This window comes from Oncorhynchus tshawytscha, linkage group LG19, assembly GCF_018296145.1.
Source record: "Oncorhynchus tshawytscha isolate Ot180627B linkage group LG19, Otsh_v2.0, whole genome shotgun sequence".
Lineage (NCBI taxonomy): Eukaryota > Metazoa > Chordata > Actinopteri > Salmoniformes > Salmonidae > Oncorhynchus > Oncorhynchus tshawytscha.
In genome coordinates, this window is record NC_056447.1 from 22,088,897 (window position 1) to 22,108,130 (window position 19,234).

The window sequence follows — 19,234 nt, forward strand, 5'->3', positions numbered from 1 at the left end:
TAGCATCAAAACATGGTTAAATCTATAATGTTGATATCATGGATGGTCAGTCCTTGCATCCATAGCTCTGTCTATGAATTTATTTGAACGTGGTTACATTTCTCCATCCCCATCCCCATCCCTCAGTTATGTACCAACACGAGTGGGGATACAGCGTTAACTGCTGTAAAGTCGTCAGATACTGTACATGTGTTTCATGTTGTGAACCACAATTCAATGCGCTGGCCATTAATGAGAATCACGTGACCCCGTCATTGAGGCAGGCGGAAATGAAAGTTAACTAGCTAGTTGAACCAGCGGACCACAGCTAAAAAAGGTAATTACGCTAAAATTAACAAAATACGTTACCAACAATGTCAAGTAATATAGTATTGTTGAATACATTTATTAAATAGTACACATATCCATCTACGTTTACGAGAAAATGTGACAATTATCTTGTCCTTATGCCGACAACAAAGCTGTTCGCTAGCTTGCAAGGAGCTATCATCAATCTTCCGTGTTTTGTTTTTGAGTGCAGGATATTTAAATATGGAGCCAATGAGCCAATTTGAGTCACTGATATGTAGCTACAGTTAATCGATACGTTTAGCGAGCTAGTAGTTTGCAGCAAATGCGATGTCTCACCTTGGAATTAGTTCGCTACATCTCTTACAGTCAGTAAATGTTGATGTTCTCGTCTTGTCGATTTCGTTGGGTTACGCTATTTACTAGTAACGTTAGATAGCTACGGCTAACCGATCCGCTAGCTATATGCTTTCATAGTCGACATCAGTGATGAAATTACAAGGTGATTCACAAGGACTCGGCCACGACCCAAGTTATTGGCTAAGAGATAGCAAACCTTATCAGACTAGCTAACCGTCTCTTTGCTGATGTATGTGATAGCTAGCAAGGAGTTTGCTATGCTGGACGGAGGACGTGTATTTTAAGACGTGATTAACACCCAGATATGAGTCGAAACTATTCGAGCTACTACTGTCTACTATGCTAGCTAGATATGTAGAGGAAATACAATCCACTGCCAGTTGTCGTTGTGCCAGACAGTTCTTTCCAAGGTGGTGAAGCTAAGGTGCCTAGATAGCTAGTATATGATCATTTGGCTGTAGTAGTGTAGATGGCATTGGCATGATATTGTTGGCTAGTTCACGTCTGTTGTAAGGATTCACTGAGACATGCTATTTTACTATGTATGTTGTTTACGTTGTGGATGGTACACAGGGGAAATGCATAACTCATTGTTTTGAATTGCAGTCTGTGATTTAGGCCTACTTTACAGTTTGCCTTCATGTCGGTTATGTGTTTTCTGATTGTGTGTGTGTCTCAGGGCTGTGATGTCATGGCAGCTGCCAGCGTGACAAGACCTGGCAATGTCCAGACCACAGAAAAATCACAGTTGACCTTGAAAGGTAATAATCAATATGAAACTTTTAATTCCTCTCATCTATCACCTTCTATTGTAACCTACTCTAATACTCATCCTCCTCTTCCCTATGTATGTCTGACAATTTCTCTCATGCCAACCACCCCCAGCTCTTTTCATCATCCATTGTTATTCCAGTTTCCCATTTGCTCTCCCTGCCATTTATTCTCTCCATTTTGCTTTCTTTTCCCTCAGTGAATTGTTCATGAACTACTATGTCACTCATCACTCGCTCCCCCTCTCGTATAATATCAGATAAAACAGGTTTAATTCACCTTGACAGTTTAAAACTATTGGAAGATTTCTGGTCTATTGAAAAGATACAGCAGTAGCCTAACAGTTATTTGGTGCATATTTTCCTTAGCGGATATTTAATTAAGTTCATTCTGACATGGATAGGCAGACAGTTGTGACATTTCGAAGGCCAAGTGAGCATCACAGTAATATGGAACAATCAACAACTAATTTATTAACAGAACATGCAATCCAAGTGGCAATATCCACCTAGTTTTGCATGTATCAGCTAGAGGGCGATATTTGCATTTTTGTGTTTTCTTGCCATACATACAGTTACAAATGCAGAGTAGCTGTAATAAGAATGTTTTAATAGTTGATCAGAGTTCGGTGTACCACAGTCATTCAAATGGTCTCTTTTTGGCATATGCATATATGTTCATCAATTGTTTTTTTTTCTTGCCACAGTGGTCTCAGCAAAGCCTCAGTCACCTAAGCTGCCCACCCGTTCCAGACTCAGCTCTTTTGTGGAGGTGACTGCCGATGGCCTGACTAGTGAAACCAAGAAAACAGGAAAACGCACTGGACACCTTGAGTTACAGTGGAACGAGGACCTCACCCTGTGAGCAACCCCCCTCCACCTTCTCTCAATTCTGACACAACATGCCAATGCTATGTCGCTGTCCAGTAATACCACATGAATGTGTAATGTAGGTTTTTCTGTCTGTGTAACTGATTTTGACTTGTGTGTTGTGTAGGAATGTGACGCCTCAGAGCCACTTAGATCTGAAGTTGTGGAGCTGCCACACCTTGAGGAAGGAGTTGCTGGGAAGTGCCACCATTGACCTGCTTGACACCCTGCGTACACATGATGGCAAGAGTAAGACAATAAAAGTGTATTTTTAAAGTTGTTTAAATTTTTATGTAGGCATATGTTCATGGATTGTTAATAGGATTCCTAGTCATGCAACTAAAGTAGTCTTTCCAGTTGAAAATATTTGGGGTTATCCTCTTCAGAAATGAAAGATCAAATTTACACTTGTGAAACAGACTCCCTCAGGATGTGTTTTTATACAAACAATGTAAGAAGAAGAGAGAAAGAACTTTGGTTGCCTTTACGCAATTGATAGAGCACATCTTATCATCTCTTTACTCGCCCTAATCCTTCATTTTCTTTCTCCTTCATTTTCTCTTTCTTCACACTCTCCTCCATCTATCTCTCCCTCCATTCCACACTCCCCACTTTCCCTGCAGTGGAGAATCTGCAGCTCAGTCTGGTCTTGCAGACAGAGAACAAAGGCTCAGTTGTAGCAGGAGGCGAGCTGAATGTCTGTCTGGACGGCCTGGTTGTTGATCTGGGATCTTTGCCCAATGGCAGCACAGCAACAGACAGTAAGTCCCGCCTTACAACCCACATTCTCACACACACACACACACACACACACACACACACACACACACACACACACACACACACACACACACACACACACACACGTTAACACTTACAAAAAAGTACACACTATTCTTAATGCAAACATAATGCTCCCACACACACTTTCACTCTTTCTTGCATTTTCTCTCTCTCTTGGTCTCTGGTATATATTCACACTCATTACATTTAGTGACATGTTTGTGGTTACTTATATTTGTTCTTTTTCAGACTCCACCCAAACGAAAGTGGGGCTCATTTGGAAAAAGCCAAAGAGTTTTTACTTTGAAAGTGTGGTGGTCTCAAATGTGATGGAATATGAGTTTTTTGAGCCATCTTTGCTCGTGTGCAAGTTTGTACACAGTCTTTCATGGGTTTTGGCAGTCTTTCACATGTTTTGAAACATGTGAACAGAAATACTGGGGAGGACTATCTCTGTTTGACCACTTTCCACACTTTCTTATAGGCCTAGTTGATACTCTTGCTTAACATTCACTAGGCCTATAACTTGTGGACACACTAACAGAATTAGATTTCAACAACAGTAACGGACCTGTCAATAGTTGACTACACGTATCCAAACAAGGGGTGGAAAAATAGCCCAAACAGCAGACAAACTTTTGTCAGACAAAGATTGGGCTTTCCTCTAGAATAGTTTTTAATGAATAACAACGCATTAAACTTATTTATAGGGGTTGCTTGAGTTTCCCAGTTCATGCATCTCCCATCTTTGTATAAAACAACACACAAGCCTTTTCATACTGAATCACAGAGCCAGAGTGTTTCCTAGTGAATGAGCACCGCACAAGTCAGGGTTGGGTCTCTGAGCATATGGTTCATAAATGTGTCTCTGTGTGTGTTTTATACATATCTAAATATATGTGCATGAACATTAATATTGTTCTTAAAGCGATGAATAAGCTTCACATCCTCTGTTCCTTTTGGATCTGTTACAGTGGTGTTCTCCAAGCACTGTTTCACACACACACAACATCATCACGCACAGCCATGCACACTTACGCACATGCTTGGGAGTACTTACGTGTAATTTGTTTCTCAGACTTGCGTAATTGAGTCTTATTTCTGTGAGCTGTGCAGGACAATCAACTCCTGTGATCCAGGACTGGGGGGGGATGATAGGTGTATTAAGGCAATGAAATGTGCTTTCTCATGTCATAATGGTCTTGTTTGTTGGGGACGGTTGTTAGTGAATAGAGGTCTTGAGTGTGCCCTCTGAGGTCAGATTTTTTTTTGGGGGGGGTGTTTTTTCGGGGATGTATGAAGGCCTGGAGTGTGTGCTCTCTGGCAGGTTGGTGTATAAAGGTTCAAGTGTGTGCCCTGTTGCTGGGGGAAGGTATATTAAGACCCTCTGTGTTCTCTCTGAAGGCAGCTCTGTTACTTTAGTGTTTTAAATCATTTCCCCTGGCAGATTTTCTTTTGACACGCTGACACACACTGCCACCATAAACAGGCCTTTGTGCTGCAGCCAGTAAAAAAACACTTGGACCAGACAGTACTCACCTTTATGTACAGTGGGGTCTGAAATAGACACCCGTGATAAAGATGAGCAAAAACTTACTGAATAAAATACTGAGCTACATGTGACTGCCAAAATAAAGGATACACCAACATAGTGTCTTAATAGGGTGTTAGGCCAGAACAGCTTCAATGCATCCCTCCAATAGAGTTCCAGACCCTTGTAGAATCTATGCCAAGATGCAACACCATTCTTCCATGAGGTGTTTTGTTTGTTGTTCTGGCGCCGACAGAGATGGCCGCCTCGCTTCGCGTTCCTAGGAAACTATGCAGTGTTTTGTTTTTTTACGTGTTATTTCTTACATTAGTACCCCAAGTCATCTTAGGTTTCATTACATACAGTCGAGAAGAACTACTGAATATAAGATCAGTGTCAACTCACCATCAGTACGACCAAGAATAGGTTTTTCGCGACGCGGATCCTGTGTTCTGCCTTTCAACCAGGACAACGGAATGGATCCTATGCGGCGACCCAAAAAAACGACTCCGAAAAAGAGGGAAACGAGGCGGTCTTCTGGTCAGACTCCGGAGACAGGCACATCGTGCACCACTCCCTAGCATTCTTCTCGCCAATGTCCAGTCTCTTGACAACAAGGTTGATGAAATCCGAGCAAGGGTAGCATTCCAGAGGGACATCAAAGACTGTAACGTTCTTTGCTTCACGGAAACATGGCTCACTGGAGAGACGCTCTCCGAGGCGGTGCAGCCAGCGGGTTTCTCCACGCATCGCGCCGACAGAAACAAACATCTTTCTGGTAAGAAGAGGGGCGGGGCGTATGCCTTATGGCTAACGAGACATGGTGTGATGAAAGAAACATACAGGAACTCAAATCCTTCTGTTCACCTGATTTAGAATTCCTCACAATCAAATGTAGACCGCATTATCTACCAAGAGAATTCTCTTCGATTATAATCACAGCCGTATATATCCCCCCCAAGCAGACACATCGATGGCTCTGAACGAACTTTATTTGACTCTTTGCAAACTGGAATCCATTTATCCGGAGGCTGCATTCATTGTAGCTGGGGATTTTAACAAGGCTAATCTGAAAACAAGACTCCCTAAATTTGATCAGCATATCGATTGCGCAACCAGGGGTGGAAAAACCTTGGATCATTGATACTCTAACTTCCGCGACGCATATAAGGCCCTGCCCCGCCCTCCTTTTGGAAAAGCTGACCACGACTCCATTTTGTTGATCCCTGCCAACAGACAGAACTAAAACAAGAGGCTCCCACGCTGAGGTCTGTCCAACGCTGGTCCGACCAAGCTGATTCCACACTCCACGACTGCTTCCATCACGTGGACTGGGAGATGTTTCGTATTGCGTCAGATAACAATATTGACGAATACGCTGATTCGGTGTGCGAGTTCATTAGAACGTGCGTTGAAGATGTCGTTCCCATAGCAACGATTAAAACATTCCCTAACCAGAAACCGTGGATTGATGGCAGCATTCGCGTGAAACTGAAAGCGCGAACCACTGCTTTTAATCAGGGCAAGGTGACTGGTAACATGACCGAACACAAACAGTGCAGCTATTCCCTCCGCAAGGCTATCAAACAAGCTAAGCGTCAGTACAGAGACAAAGTAGAATCTCAATTCAACGGCTCAGACACAAGGCATGTGGCAGGGTCTACAGTCAATCACGGACTACAAGAAGAAATCCAGCCCAGTCACGGACCAGGATGTCTTGCTCCCAGGCAGACTAAATAACTTTTTTGCCCGCTTTGAGGTCAATACAGTGCCACTGACACGGCCTGCAACGAAAACATGCAGACTCTCCTTCACTGCAGCCGAGGTGAGTAAGACATTTAAACGTGTTAACCCTCGCAAGGCTGCAGGCCAGACTGCATCCCCAGCCGCGCCCTCAGAGCATGCGCAGACCAGCTGGCCGGTGTGTTTACGGACATATTCAATCAATCCCTATACCAGTCTGCTGTTCCCACATGCTTCAAGAGGGCCACCATTGTTCCTGTTCCCAAGAAAGCTAAGGTAACTGAGCTAAACGACTACCGCCCCGTAGCACTCACTTCCGTCATCATGAAGTGCTTTGAGAGACTAGTCAAGGACCATATCACCTCCACCCTACCTGACACCCTAGACCCACTCCAATTTGCTTACCGCCCAAATAGGTCCACAGACGATGCAATCTCAACCACACTGCACACTGCCCTAACCCATCTGGACAAGAGGAATACCTATGTGAGAATGCTGTTCATCGACTACAGCTCGGCATTCAACACCATAGTACCCTCCAAACTCGTCATCAAGCTTGAGACCCTGGGTCTCGACCCCGCCCTGTGCAACTGGATACTGGACTTCCTGACGGGCCGCCCCCAGGTGGTGAGGGTAGGCAACAACATCTCCACCCCGCTGATCCTCAACACTGGGGCCCCACAAGGGTGCGTTCTGAGCCCTCTCCTGTACTCCCTGTTCACCCACGACTGCGTGGCCACGCACGCCTCCAACTCAATCATCAAGTTTGCGGACGACACAACAGTGGTAGGCTTGATTACCAACAACGATGAGACGGCAAGGGAGGAGGTGAGGGCCCTCGGAAGGAAAATAACCTCACACTCAACGTAAGGAGATGATTGTGGACTTCAGGAAACAGCAGAGGGAACACCCCCTAACAGTGGAACAGTAGTGGAGAGGGTAGCAAGTTTTAAGTTCCTCGCCACATCTTCAACCAGACAGCATCAGGAGGCTGAAGAAATTCGGCTTGTCACCAAAAGCACTCACAAACTTCTACAGATGCACAATTGAGAGCATCCTGGCGGGCTGTATCACCACCTGGTACGGCAACTGCTCCGCCCACAACCGCAAGGCTCTCCAGAGGGTAGTGAGGTCTGCACAACGCATCACCGGGGGCAAACTACCTGCCCTCCAGGACACCTACACCACCCGATGTTACAGGAAGGCCATAAAGATCATCAAGGACATCAACCACCCGAGCCACTGCCTGTTCACCCCGCTATCATCCAGAAGGCGAGGTCAGTACAGGTGCATCAAAGCTGGGACCGAGAGACTGAAAAACAGCTTCTATCTCAAGGCCATCAGACTGTTAAACAGCCACCACTAACATTGAGTGGCTGCTGCTGACACTGACTCAACTCCAGCCACTTTAATAATGGGAATTGATGGGAAATGATGTAAATATATCACTAGCCACTTTAAACAATGCTACCTTATATAATGTTACTTACCCTACATTATTCATCTCATATGCTTACGTATATACTGTACTCTATATCATCGACTGCATCCTTATGTAATACATGTATCACTAGCCACTTTAAACTATGCCACTTTGTTTACATACTCATCTCATATGTATATACTGTACTCGATACCATCTACTGTATCTTGCCTATGCTGCTCTGTACCATCACTCATTCATATATCCTTATGTACATATTCTTAATCCCCTTACACTGTGTATAAGACAGTAGTTTTGGAATTGTTAGTTAGATTACTTGTTGGTTATTACTGCATTGTCGGAACTAGAAGCACAAGCATTTCGCTACACCCGCATTAACATCTGCTAACCATGTGTATGTGACAAATAAAATTTGATTTGATTTGATGGGGGTGGAAAACACTTGTCTCCGGAGCGGCTCCAAAATCTCCCATAAGTGTTAAATCCGGCTGTGATCTGGTGACTGAGATGGCATATGGTTTACATTGTTTTTGTACTCATCAAACCAATCAGTGACCACTCGTGCCCTATGGATTGGGGCATAGTCATGGTAGCCAGAATAATGGCCTGGCAAGCATTTTTATACATGACCCTAAGCATAATGGAGTCTTATGATAGGGTAACATTTAGATTTCTGCCTAAATAGACATACCCAAGCATACATTATTTTCATGAGATGGCTATAAACAATTATTGGTAATGTTGCATCGTTTTAGAAAGATCGGGAACTCACCTTTTTCAAGTAGTAGGGCTTGGAATGACTAAGATGCTTTCTAAATATAGTAGCAATCAAATAATTAACAACTTATAAGGTTTCACATGTCTTATAACTGTAAAATAAATATGATCATACTTAGTGACAGTACAATATTGGCACTATTTCATACAATTGACAAAGTATAATTTTCTCCTTAACATCCACTGAGTGGTGCAGAGACACCATTCACATGTGTGCAGACTGTGTGTGTTACAACTTCAGCTTTAAGCACAAAGTGATTCTGTCCGTCTGTGAGAAAGTGGTCTTGTTTCAATGCTATGAAATGATTTAGTATTTCTTCATGTTGAGAGCTCTAAACCTTCCTGTAGGTTTTCACCCCAACCCCAGTTGTAGCTAACCTGGTTCAGCTTATCAACCAACTAATTATTAGAATCAGGTGTGCTAGATTAGGGTTGGAGCGAAACCCTACAGGACAGTAGTTCCCCCATGAACAGGGTTGGAGAGCTCAGATGGGGCTTACTGCCACTATAAGGCACGGGAACCACAGAGTGCTTTATACAATGCATTCGGAAAGTATTCAGACCCCTTCCCCTTTTCCACATTTTGTTACGTTACAAACATATTCTAAAATGTATTACCCCATAATGATAAAGCAAAAACAGGTTTTTAGAAATCTTTGCAAATCTATTAAAAACAGAAATCCCTATTTACATAAGTATTCAGACCCTTTGCTATGAGACTCAAAATTGGGCTCAGGGGGTCCTGTTTCAATTGCTGATCCTTGAGATGTTTCTACAACTTGATTGGTGTCTACCTGTGGTAAATTAAATTGATTGGACAAAATTTGGAAAGGCACACATCTGTCTATATAAGGTCCAACAGTTGATGGTGCCTGTCAGAGTAAAAATCAAGCCCTGATGTTGAAGGAATTGTCCATATAGCGCGGAGACAGGATTGTGTCGAGGTACAGATCTGGGGAAGGGTACCTAAACATTTGTGCAGCATTGAAGGTCCCCAAGAACACATTGGACTCTCATTCTTAAATGGAAGAAGTTTGGAACCCCCAATACTCTTCCTAGAGCTGGCTGCCTGGCCAACCTGAGCAATCGGGGGAGAAGGGTCTTAGAACACGATGGTCACTCTGACAGAGCCCCAGAGTTCCTCTGTGGAGATGGGAGAATCTTCCAGAGGGACAACCATCTCTGCAGTGCTTCACCAATCAGGCCTTCATGGTAGTGTGGCCAGACACACATCACTCCTCAGTAAAGGCACATGACAGCCCACTTGGAGTTTGTCAAAAGGCACCTAAAGGACTCTCAGACCATGAGAAACAAGATTCTCTGGTCTGATAAAACCAAGATTGAACTCTTTGGCCTGAATACCAAGCGTCACGTCTGGAGGAAACCTGGCACCGTCCCTACGGTAAAGCATGGTGGTGGCAGCATCATGCTGTGGGGATGTTTTTCAGTGGCAGGGACTGGGAGACTAGTCAGGATCGAGGGAAAAGTGAATGGAGCAAAGTACAGAGAGATCCTTGATGAAAACCTGCTCCAGAGTGCGCCGTACCTCCAGACTGTGGCGAAGGTTCACCTTTCAACAGGACAACGAACTTAAACACACACCCAAGACAATGCAGGAGTGGCATCAGGACAAGTGTCTGAATGTCCTTGAGTGGCCCAGCCAGAGCCCGGACTTGAACCCGATCAAACATCTCTGGAGAGACCTGAAAATAGATGTGCAGTTACACTCCCCATCCAACCTGACAGAGCTTGAGAGGATCTGCAGAAAAGAATGGGAGAAACTCTCCAAATACATTTGTGCCAAGCTTGTAGCATCACACCCAAGAAGACCTGGACCGTAATCGCTGCCAAAGTTGCTTCAACAAAGTACTGAGTAAAGGGTCTGAATTCTTATGTAAATGTGATTTCAGTTTTTTAGCAGAAATGTGTAAAAACCTGTTTTTGTTTCATCCTTATGGGATATTGTGTGTAGATTGATGAGTGGGAATGTAATACATTTTAGAATAAGGCTGTAATGTAACAAAATGTGGATAAAGTCAAGTTGTCTGAATACTTTCCGAATACACTGAACACCAAAATGTCAGTTGGATCTGGTCCAGAACCACTCATAGTCCCCCATATGGGGGACTTTACATTTTAAGACTCAGTAACCACACTTTCAAAACACTTTGTAACCCTCATTTACTTAAGTGTTTCCATTATTTTGGCAGTTGCCTGAATATTGAGACATTATACTATATTTTATACTAATACAATTGCTCAGAGAAAGAGAATTTGTTTAACAGGTAATACTTTTTTCTCTCAAAGGTTGGGGTCAAAATCAATGACACCAATACCTTTCAATTCCTCACCTTATGATGACAATGGCACTGAACCTTTTTCTAAACTGTTTGAGTTGGAGAACACGTTGGGAGGGATCTTGGACCATTCCTCCATACAGAATCCTTCCAGATCCTTGATATCCATCGTCTGCACTTTTGGACTGCCCTCTTCAATTCAAACAACATGTTTTCAATGGGGTTCAAGTTCGGCGACTGAGATGGCCATTGCAAAATGTTGATTTTTGTGGCCAATTAACAATTTCTTTCTGGATTTTGAAGTGTCCTTGGGGCTATTGCCTTGCATGAAGATTCACTTGCGGCCAAGTTTCAGCCTCCTGGTAGAGGTAACAAGGTTTTATGGCTAAAATGTCCCGGTACTGGGTAAAGTTCATGATGCTGTTGACCTAAACAAGGGCCACAGGATCAGTGGAAGCAAAATAGCCCAATAACATCAAAGATCCACCACCACATTTTAAAGTAGGTATGGGGTTATTTTCTGCTCATGCGTTCTGCTGGTGTGCGTGGCCAAAGAGCTCTATTTTCATGTATGGGGTAATAGTCTAAGATCCCTCCAAATGTGTTCTCCAACTCTTAATATATGCATATTTTTTTTAAATGGTCAGTGTCGTTAATCCTCACAAGGTGAGGTATTGAAAACAGGGGTGTCAATTTTGACCCCTACCTTATTTAGGAAAATTAATTGTTAAAATCTTTCTCTGAGCAATTGTATTAGTAATATCCCCCAGAAAATGTTTTTTTTATACAATATAGCTCAGTATTTTATTTATTTTATACAGTCATTTTTTCTCATCTTTATCAAGGGTGTCAATCATTTTGGATCCCTCTATATATAATGGAAACACCAGGCTGAATCACATCCGGCTGTGATTGGGAGTCCCACGGGGCGGCTCACAATTGGCCCAGTGTTGTCCAGATTTGGCCGGGGTAGGCCATCCATTGTAAATAAGAATTTGTTCTTAACCTGTCTAGGACTGGGGAACCCCTCGCCAACAGCCAATGAAATTGCAGGGCGCCAAATACAAATCAACAAATCTCATCAAATTTCTCAAACCTACAAGTATTAGGCACCATTTTAAAGATAAAATTCTCATTAAAACCTTTACTGACTCCCCATCCTGCATGCGGGAGCGTAATCATCGCCTGAAACTAATTAGCATAACGCAACGGACATAAATATCCCTAGAAAATATTCCTATTCATGAAAATCACAAATGAAATATATTGAGACACAGCTTAGCCTTTTGTTAATCACCCTGTCATCTCAGATTTTCAAAATATGCTTTACAGCCAAAGCTAGACAAGCATTTGTGTAAGTTTATCGATATCCTAGAATAGCATTTTGTCCAGCTAGCAGCAGGTAACTTGTTCACGGAAATCAGAAAAGCAATCAAATTAAATTGTTTATCTTTGATGAGCTTCGGATGTTTTCACTCACGAGACTCCCAGGTAGATAGCCAAAGTTCATTTTTTCCCAAAATATTATTTTTGTAGGCGAAATAGCTCCGTTTGTTCTTCATGTTTGGCTGAGAAATCGCCCGGAAATTGCAGTCACGAAAACGGCCAGAAATATTCCAAATTAGCTCCATAATATCGACAGAAACATGGCAAACGTTGTTTATAATCAATCCTCAAGGTGTTTTTCTAATATCTATTCGATAATATATCCGTCGAGACAATTCGTTTTTCAGTAGGACCGATTGGAGTAATGGCTACCTCTGTATTTTACGCGAGAGTCACCCTGGGAGTCATCAGGTGACCACTTACGCAATGTAGCCGCCTACGGCTATTCTTCAACATAAATGCGTAAAACTGTCACAATGCTGTAGACACCTTGGGGAATACGTAGAAAGCGTAAGCTGGTTGATGGCACATGCACAGCTCAATAGGGACTCATTGGAACGCAGCGCTTTCAAAATATGGGGCACTTCCAGATTGGATTTTTCTCAGGCTTTCACCTGCAACATCAGTTCTGTTATACTCACAGACAATATCTCTACAGTTTTGGAAACGTTAGTGTTTTCTATCCAAAGCTGTCAATTATATGCATATTCTAGCATCTTGTCCTGACAAAATATCCCGTTCAAAACGGGAATGTTTTTTTTTCCCAAAAATGAAAATACTGCACCCTTGAGTCGCAACAGGTTAATCCAGCCACAGTGTCTGATTTCAAAAATGCTTTACAGTGAAAGCTCCACAAACGGTTATGTTAGGTCACCACCAACTCACAGAAAAACCCAGCCATTTTTCCAGCCAAAGAGAGGAGTCACAAAATGCACAAATAGAGATAAAATTAATCACTAACCTTTGATGATCTTCATCAGATGACACTCATAGGACATCATGTTACACAATACATGTATGTTCTGTTCGGTAAAGTTCATATTTATATCCAAAAATCGCATTTTACATTGGCGTGTTACATTCAGTAGTTCCAAAACATGCAGTGATATTGCAGAGAGCCACATGCATTCACAGAAATGCTCATTGCAAATGTTGATAAAGTGTTATGCATGGAACTTTAGATACGCTTCTCCTTAATGCAACTGCTGCGTCAGATTTTTTAAAAACTTGATGGAAAAAGCGTAATCTGAGAACTGCGCTCAGAGCCCAAACCAGCCAGAGAAATATCCGCCATGTTGGGTAGTCAACATGATTCATAAATGGCATTATAAATATTCACTTACCTTTTGATGATCTTCATCAGAATGCACTCACAGGAATCGTAGTTCCACAATAAATGCTTGTTTTGTTTGATAATGTCCATCATTTATGTCCAATAGCTTCTTTTGTTAGGGCGTTTGGTAAACAAATCCAAAAGCGCGATCTGGTCCAGTCAGACGAAACTTTCAAAAAGTTATATTACAGGTCGAAGAAACTTCTCAAACTAAGTATAGAATCAATCTTTAGGATGTTCTTTTCATAAAAGTTCAATAATGTTCCAACCGGAGAATTCCATTGTCTGTAGAAAAGCCATGGAACGCAGGTCGCTCTCATGTGAAAGCGCGTGACTGAGAACAAGGCTGCAGGCAGACCCCTTAGTCAAACAGCTCGCATCCGGCCCCCCTTCACATGAGAAGCCTGAAACAAAGTTCTAAAGACGGTTGACATCTAGTGGAAGCCTTAGGAAGTGCAAAATAACCCGTATCCCACTGTGTATTCGATAGAGATGAGTTCAAAAACTACAAACCTCAGATTTCCCACATCCTGTTTGGATTTTTTCTCAGATTTTTGCCTGCCATATGAGTTCTGTTATACTCACAGACATCATTCAAACAGTTTTAGAAATTTCAGAGTGTTTTATATCTAATACTACTAATAATATGCATATATTAGCATCTGGGACTGAGTAGGAGGCAGTTCACTCTGGGCACGCTTTTCATTCAAAAGTGAAAATGCTGTCCCCCTATCCCAAATAAGTTTTAACTGACTTGCCTGGTTAAATAAAGGTTAAAAAAAATATATACACACACACACACACATGCACTCTTGTGTCCAGTGCGCACACAACATCATCAGAGTATATATGTTCAGAATAATTGTGAGCTGTGAAATGGAAATATTGCCAATGCCAAACAGCAAACAAAATAAACTTTATTGGAGTTGGTGGGGAGGCTGGCTGCTGAGGATTGTTTTTTAGGGGAGCACATGAAATCCAAGAGGCTTTGGCTCAATTAGTTGAAACATTGACTTTTGCGAGAATTTCAATAAGCAGTATTCACCAGCAGATGGTCGACCCTTTAACCACATTCCAACTTACTTTTCCTCCGTCTCCGGAAAGTTAGCTAAGGCAACACAAACAAACACACTACATATACAAAAGTATGTATGTGGACACCCCTTCAAATGAGCGGATTCGGCTATTTCAGCCACACCCTTTGCTGACAGGTATAAAATTGCGCATACAGCCATGCAATCTCCATAGACAAACATTGGCAGTAGAATGGCCTTACTGAAGAGCTCTGTGACTTTCAATGTGGCACTGTCATAGGATGCCACCTTTCCAACAAGTCGATTTGCCAAATTAATGCCCTGCTAGAGCTGCCCCGGTCAACTATAAGTGCTGTTATTGTGAATTGTAAACGTCTAGGAGCTTCAATGGTTCAGCCGTGACGTGGTAGGCCACACAAGCTCACAGAATGGGACCGACGCCTGCTGAAGCGCATAAAAATCATCTGTCCTCCGTTGCAACCCTCACTACCAAGTTCCAAACTGCCTCTGGAAGCAACGTCAGCACAATCATTGTTCATCGGGAGCTTCATGAAATGGGTTTCCATGGACGAGCAGCCGCACACAAGCCTAAGATCACCATGCGCAATGCCAAGTGTCGGCTGGAGTGGTGTAAAGCTCGCCGCCATTGGAATCTGGAGCAGTGGAAACGAGTTCTCTGGAGTGATGAATCAAGCTTCACCATCTGGCAGTCAGACGGACGAATCTGGGTTTGGCGGATGCCAAAAGAACGCTACCTGCCCGAATGCGTAGTGCCAACTGTAAAGTTTGGTGGAGGCGTTATAATGGTTTGGGGCTGTTTTTCATGGTTCAGGCTAGGGCCCTTAGTTCCAGTGAAGGGAAATCTTAACGCTACAGCATACATGACATTCTAGACTATTCTGTGCTTCCAACTTTGTTTCCACAGTTTGGAGAAGGCCCTTTCCTGTTTCAGCATGACAATGCCCCCATGCATAAAGAGAGGTCCATTCAGAAATGGTTTGTCGATTTCAGTGTGGAAGAACTTGACTGGCCTTCACAGCGCCCTGACCTCAACCCGATCGAAGACCTTTGGGATGAATTGGAATGCTGACTACGAGCCAGGCCTAATCGCCAAACATTAGTGTCCGACCTCACTAATGCTGTTGTGGCTGAATGGAAGCAAGTCCCTGCAGCAATGTTCCAACATCTAGTGGAAAGTTTTCCCAGAAGGGTGGAGGCTATTATAGCAGCAAAAGGGGGGTCCAACTCATGCCCATGATTTTGGAATGAGATGTTCGGCCAGCAGGTGTCCACATACTTTTGTCCATGTAGTGTATGTCACATGTCTCTCAAGCGGTATATGCGGACAACAGCTAGACTAGACGAGCTCTGTTATTATTGGATGATGCATTCAGAGCATTATGACACTATGGTTTCTCCCCAAATAGACCGATATGGCCTCTCACAAGGCCTTTTCAGATGGGTGAAACAGTAGCAATACCTGGACAGACACACAGGCTTGTTTTTCTCAATGATTACATGTTAAGGTAGGATCTGAGTTATCTGTAAACACAAAGTATTGAAGCTGTCGAGCTTCAGGAGCCGGTGTTAGACTGTATTTTTTTTCTTGGCTGCCGCCCGTGTGGCAGTTACTGCCGCCCGTGCCCCACTCCTTATGAGTGTCCCTGTTTTTATAATGAAAAGCATGTTATATGGCTGGGGTTTCAGTCAGGGGAGGAATGGACATATAGACTCATAGTCACAGACCACATTCGATAGCAGTGGAAATGTCTCTGTGAAACAGTAACAGTTGTTTCATGACCACATTCTATAGCAGTGGAAATGTGTCTCTGTGAAACAGTAACAGTCGTTTCATGACCACATTCTATAGCAGTGGAAATGTGTCTCTGTGAAACAGTAACAGTCGTTTCATGACCCGGGGGGTTCTGGAATTTTGATCTGGTGTGATTTCCTCTTTAGATATTGGATGGTATATTATGAAGTTTGATATATCGATGGTGTGTCCTTTGTCTGTCCTGTTTGTACAGAGATGCTGCAGTCGGACAGACAAAACCTACGCAGGACCCAGAGTGAGGAAACCCCCAGTACAGCCAGCGGCCCCCACGGCAGGTGAGCAGCAAACATACACATTTTAATTGACCTCTATACTATTTATACTTTGTTGTATTCATACCCCTACAGAGTACATACTGTATGAACAAACACTTTCACACACATGGTCATATAGATTCATTTCACAACTTAGATGTACAGAGACTCACTGTTTCTCTACCCTCTCACACATACACACATGCACTCACTCACTCACACACACAAACTCTCAGAAGTCTAACTTAAAACACAAATATACTTCTTTGAGGGTAATGGTCAGTGTAGTGATCCAACACAGAGATGCCCTAATCAAGTCAATGATAAGGTTCAGATAGGGAGCGTGCCCACGTGTTAGTCAATAGTCTGCTCTACTACAAAGCACAGATTGTATTTTATGGTATTTCCCTGAAAACATTAGAGGGCACTGCTCTGGACCTTCTTTTTTTCTCGAACCCGCATTCAACGGCTCCATCCATCTGCCCCCTAAAGAGGGGAGCAGTAGAAAGGGTGGTGTAGATGGAGGAAGGAAGAGACAGGAGTGCAGAGTTTTCTATGTCGTGTTCTTTTGTTGCTTCTGCATTATCCATGATGAGAACCATGCCCCAGTGTCGGGTGCTCAAAGTGAATATTTTCTCCTGTCCTTTTCCAAACGGCTGTTCCTCTGTCCCTCTTTTAGTATAGGTAGTTGGTGAATTTTTTTTATTTTCTGCAAAGACAGTTTCAGAAGCTTTCTAATAAAGTTTCCATTGCAATTTTTTTTGTAATCAAATTTTGTAGTCAGAATTCCAATGTCTGGGGGGTAAAAACCGACATGTTTTCATTGTATGAAAGAAAAGCTGAATTTAGCTTCAGGAAGATTAGTATATTTTGAGAGGAGAAGGAGCTCACACTGACTCCTCTTTGTGCATGTGTGTCCCGGCGCCTTGTTGTGTGTGAGCTGTGCTGGGCTGCTTTTTAACATTTTCTTGGTCGTTTGCATCATTCCTAAGCAGCACTCCAAAGAATCAACTGCAAACCAATTCTATATCTTTTACAGTAGAAATGCGCATTTACATAAGTAGCTTTGGTTTACATCACATTCATATTCTGTTCATTGTCACACAGTGTGAGTTGAGAGTTCAAGGGTCATTTTGTGTGTTGTGAGTGATCCTGACCCCTCTCCTGTTTCTGTCTGCGTTCTGGTCAGGACTCACAGACACTCTGCAGGGGGTTCGCGAGGGGGTTCCCCGGGGGGCTCTCTGACTAACGGAGAGCTGAGTGAGGACCAGAGTCCTGGGGCTTCTGGTCACCTCCGCTCGGCCAAGAACTCCCACAGCAGCCCTGGGAGTGCAGGTACGATAACCTTGGAGACAAGAAACCATTTTTCTGTCACTCTCCATTCACTTGACACTAGAATTGGAACAGTTTCATAAATCAGTTGTGAACTTCCATACTAAATACAAAGTGTTTTAATCATTATGATATGTAGCTTTTTGTTCCGGTGTGGATCAATCAACTCCTTTAACGACCCACCTCACAGGTAAAGTTGAGCTGACTGCCAACGGGCTGGAGAATGGCCGGAGTGGTCTGGCTCCACATACACCCCCACCCTCCTCCCCGTCGGTCCTGTCCCCAGCCCCCAGCAGCAGCAGCCCCTCTCCTGGGCCAGACAGCACAGTCCTCCCCCCTCCTACAGAGGCACCCCCTGCCGGCAGCAACCCATCCACTGCTACAGAGCCTCTTCCAGAATCACTACCGAACGGGTAAGATTTTGCGTTTGTGTGACAGATGATTGGGGTTACGTTCAATCTCTCTTTCCTCACCTGTAACTAGACATGACCTAATATGTCTTCTCTGTCTCGCTGTCTCTCTCTGTCAGCTGGGAGCAGCGAATCCTGCCCCATGGCAGGGTGTACTACGTGGACCACAACACAAAGACCACCACCTGGGAGAGACCTCTTCCACCTGGGTCAGTCGGTGGAAAATGTTGAAATCCCAGTGTGGCCCTTGAGTCAAGATTACTGCCCACCCCTGGCCTACACACATCGACCTCTCCTCCTCCTACCATCAGAAAAGTGACCACAGTTAGCCAGCCCAGTGCATGATGGGAATGTCTCTCTGTGGAGGGGAGATGTTGCCGTGAACATTCCCTGTAAAGTGGGCCCAGCAGGGAGTGGCAGAATCCCCAACTTAGACTATACTATCCAAGTAGAGGTGTCCTTTACTTACAGTATATGCGTGTCAGGTCTTTAAGTGTGTGTTTTATGTGTTTGGGCATCCATACATTAGTGATCTCTCATCTCTTTAACAGGCTTTGAATCACCGGCACTGATTATTTGAGTCCAGTGGTGTTTCTCACTGTGTGCTGCGGAAACCCAGCTCTCTCTTTTGGGGTTACCAGAGCCAAGCCTTTTATTGCCTTTTTATTTCTGTGATTATTTATTGATTTTTGCTTCCACTGTGTTTGAGGGAAAGGTCACTCCCACCCCATCTCACTTTTTCCACTGGAGGGAACGGGCCGGAAAACAAAAGTCCTTTCTTAGAAGGA

General features: G+C 43.5%; 1 protein-coding gene across 3 annotated transcripts in view; it reads left to right on the forward strand.

Annotated features, from left to right (window-relative positions):
• The first annotated feature begins 175 nt into the window (after positions 1 to 175).
• LOC112218466 (NEDD4-like E3 ubiquitin-protein ligase WWP2) overlaps positions 176 to 19,234 on the forward strand; it is a 51,085-nt gene continuing 32,026 nt past the window's right edge. For 2 of the 3 annotated variants that reach the window (XM_042301475.1, XM_042301476.1), the window contains exons 1-9: positions 176 to 316; positions 1,328 to 1,409; positions 2,126 to 2,279; positions 2,416 to 2,537; positions 2,912 to 3,049; positions 16,635 to 16,725; positions 17,894 to 18,039; positions 18,227 to 18,449; positions 18,566 to 18,655. In XM_042301475.1, the coding sequence (XP_042157409.1) occupies positions 1,340 to 1,409; positions 2,126 to 2,279; positions 2,416 to 2,537; positions 2,912 to 3,049; positions 16,635 to 16,725; positions 17,894 to 18,039; positions 18,227 to 18,449; positions 18,566 to 18,655 (1,034 nt within the window). In that variant the 5' untranslated portion in view covers positions 176 to 316; positions 1,328 to 1,339. The remainder of the gene's footprint in view (positions 317 to 1,327; positions 1,410 to 2,125; positions 2,280 to 2,415; positions 2,538 to 2,911; positions 3,050 to 16,634; positions 16,726 to 17,893; positions 18,040 to 18,226; positions 18,450 to 18,565; positions 18,656 to 19,234) is intronic. The other variant, XM_024379287.2, reaches the window with a different exon arrangement.